The sequence below is a fragment of the Coenobita brevimanus genome, chromosome 60, assembly GCF_032717465.1.
Source record: "Coenobita brevimanus isolate Jiangsu-jjx chromosome 60, ASM3271746v2, whole genome shotgun sequence".
Taxonomy (NCBI): Eukaryota; Metazoa; Arthropoda; class Malacostraca; order Decapoda; family Coenobitidae; genus Coenobita; species Coenobita brevimanus.
The window spans coordinates 3358768-3360830 of NC_137013.1; the positions used below are offsets into that span (position 1 = coordinate 3358768).

Sequence of the window (2063 nt, forward strand, 5' to 3'; positions counted from 1 at the left end):
CCCCTCCCTGTAAAACAATTAACTTTAAGCCCTTGTCCACCCCGTTTGGGATACATGGCGTCTGGCAATGAATGAATGAATTTTGTATCCGACTGCTCCTTTAATCACCTCAAATTCCAGAAAACATTTTAATTTCCTTGTCTTCGGTTACTTTCATTGTATCGTTTATCGCTATTCTAATACATCCATTCACATTTTTTTTTCTATTTTAAAGTTCTATATTTCAGATAACATGGACTATGTTTAATAAGAACAACAGGGAAAAACTGTCACCGGAAAAGTACATATGAGGTGGATGTGAAACGTTCACATGATGAAAACAACGTGTACGTTGCAAAAATATTTTAATAAATTAGGAAAAAAAGGTTGGACAATAAATAACTACAAAAGGAACGCCTGGTAGGCAGTGAAATGAGGTGAGCCAGGTCGCTGATGTTGGGTCTTGGTCCATTAGGAATCCTTTATGTTGTAAACGTTAAGCCCATTTACTTGGACTCGTTGGAGTCATAGTAGCGTCGCTGGGGAGGGGCGTATCTGGGAGCCTCAAAAGATGACTCTGAGGAGGAGGATGACTCGTAGGATCCGGACTCGAAGGAGGCCTCACCCGAGTACTTGACGTCAGCAATGTAACCATCGTCACCGTCCACGTAGTAGGTCACCTTCTGGCGGCGACCGTCGGGAAGCAGCGCGTAGTACGACCCCTGGGTGTTGTCACCGTCGCGGGCCTCCTGGTGGCCGTAGTGGTTCTCGGAAGATTCGTCACTCACTGCCCAGTTGAACTCGTACTTGGCCTCGCTGGACTCGAAGGACTCGTCAGACTGTTGTAGGGAACAAAATGAAGTCTTAATTTCCTTGTACGAGAAAATAAAAGAGTATGTGTGACCTAATATCAGTAAGTCTTGTAGAAAGAAGATATTATCGTAGGTAGACGTAAATGACACAAATACATTCTGAAGCACTGCCATATCTATCTATCTATGTATTATGTATCTATATCTATGTAGATAGATAAATAGATGGATAGGTAGAAAGACAGATAGTTAGATAGACAGATACAGATATATGGTAACCCAGTCAAAGTAAGATAAGTTTATACTCTACACAAAAACTAAGGTCATATTCAAGACATTTCCAGATAAACTACTACAACATTATGAAAATACCCACCCCAGAGTCTCCATATCCACGTGACTCTCCACTCTCGGCAGCCGCCAGGGCAGCCAGGCCCAACAGGATGAGGATCTGGTGGCGTACAAAGGACAGTAATATCAGCAATGTGGCAAGAAGCTGTTAACAACGAAAGTAAGGATGTGTACAGTATTCTAATCACTTTCAATATCGTGGAGAGGTTTGATAATGGGTTATATGTTGTCTTTCGATATAACCTTTTCATTTTCCTGAAAATACTTATAAATTGTCTGATAAAATCCATTTCTTCATAAAAATTTTACATAAAGAAGTTACACTGTCCCTTTTTTCAAGAGGTTGCCAAAGAACATAATAATCATTGCGTACAGGCACAAATGAGATGGCTTTACATTTTTCATTGGTTTCGTGGCCAAATATGAAACACAATAGTACCAGCAACTCTTGTGCATTTATGATGAATAATCATGGACTGTTAGATCTCGAAAGGAGAACACCAAATGAAGAGAAATGACCCAGGGGTTATTCAACGCTTCTCCTGTGATGCCGCTACAGGTGAAACGTTGGTTGTATCCTAGATCTATTTTCTTCACAAGTGGTTTCCTTGGCTGTATAAACTTTGCTTTCAGCACATCAATTCTCTCACTAAATAAGTCAGGCTGTACCTTAGCGTTCATTGTTGAGTGTAGTTAGTTCAGGACGTAACTGACACGGTCACCGTCTGACGCCCAATATATACCCACACCAGCCTCACCTTCAACCTACTGTGTTTCCTCACTTCCTCGTTTTTCTCCTCACTCGCCTGGAGTGACCTTGTGTGTGTGTGTGTGTGTGTGTGTGTGTGTGTGTGTGTGTGTGTGGAATATTACTAGAAATATAATTACGAGGTAAGTTTTATAGAACAATGGCTGCTCCCA

At 41.3% G+C, this 2063-nt stretch overlaps 1 protein-coding gene across 1 annotated transcript; it reads right to left on the reverse strand.

Annotated features, from left to right (window-relative positions):
• Window positions 1–485: 485 nt before the first annotated feature.
• On the reverse strand, window positions 486–1823 carry LOC145403167 (uncharacterized). The gene is made up of 3 exons (XM_080274985.1): window positions 1812–1823; window positions 1168–1242; window positions 486–818 (listed from the first exon to the last, which is right to left on the reverse strand). Exons 1-3 carry the CDS (start codon window positions 1821–1823, stop codon window positions 486–488), a joined length of 420 nt encoding a protein of 139 aa, XP_080131111.1.
• Between the last annotated feature and the right edge of the window lie 240 nt (window positions 1824–2063).

What these genes read in the sequence shown, in the direction of transcription:
- LOC145403167 (XM_080274985.1), bottom strand. An exon ending in GTGGATATGGAGACTCTGGG is followed by an intron (nt 819 to 1,167) that starts GTGGGTATTTTC and finishes TCCCTACAACAG; the next exon opens with TCTGACGAGTCCTTCGAGTC.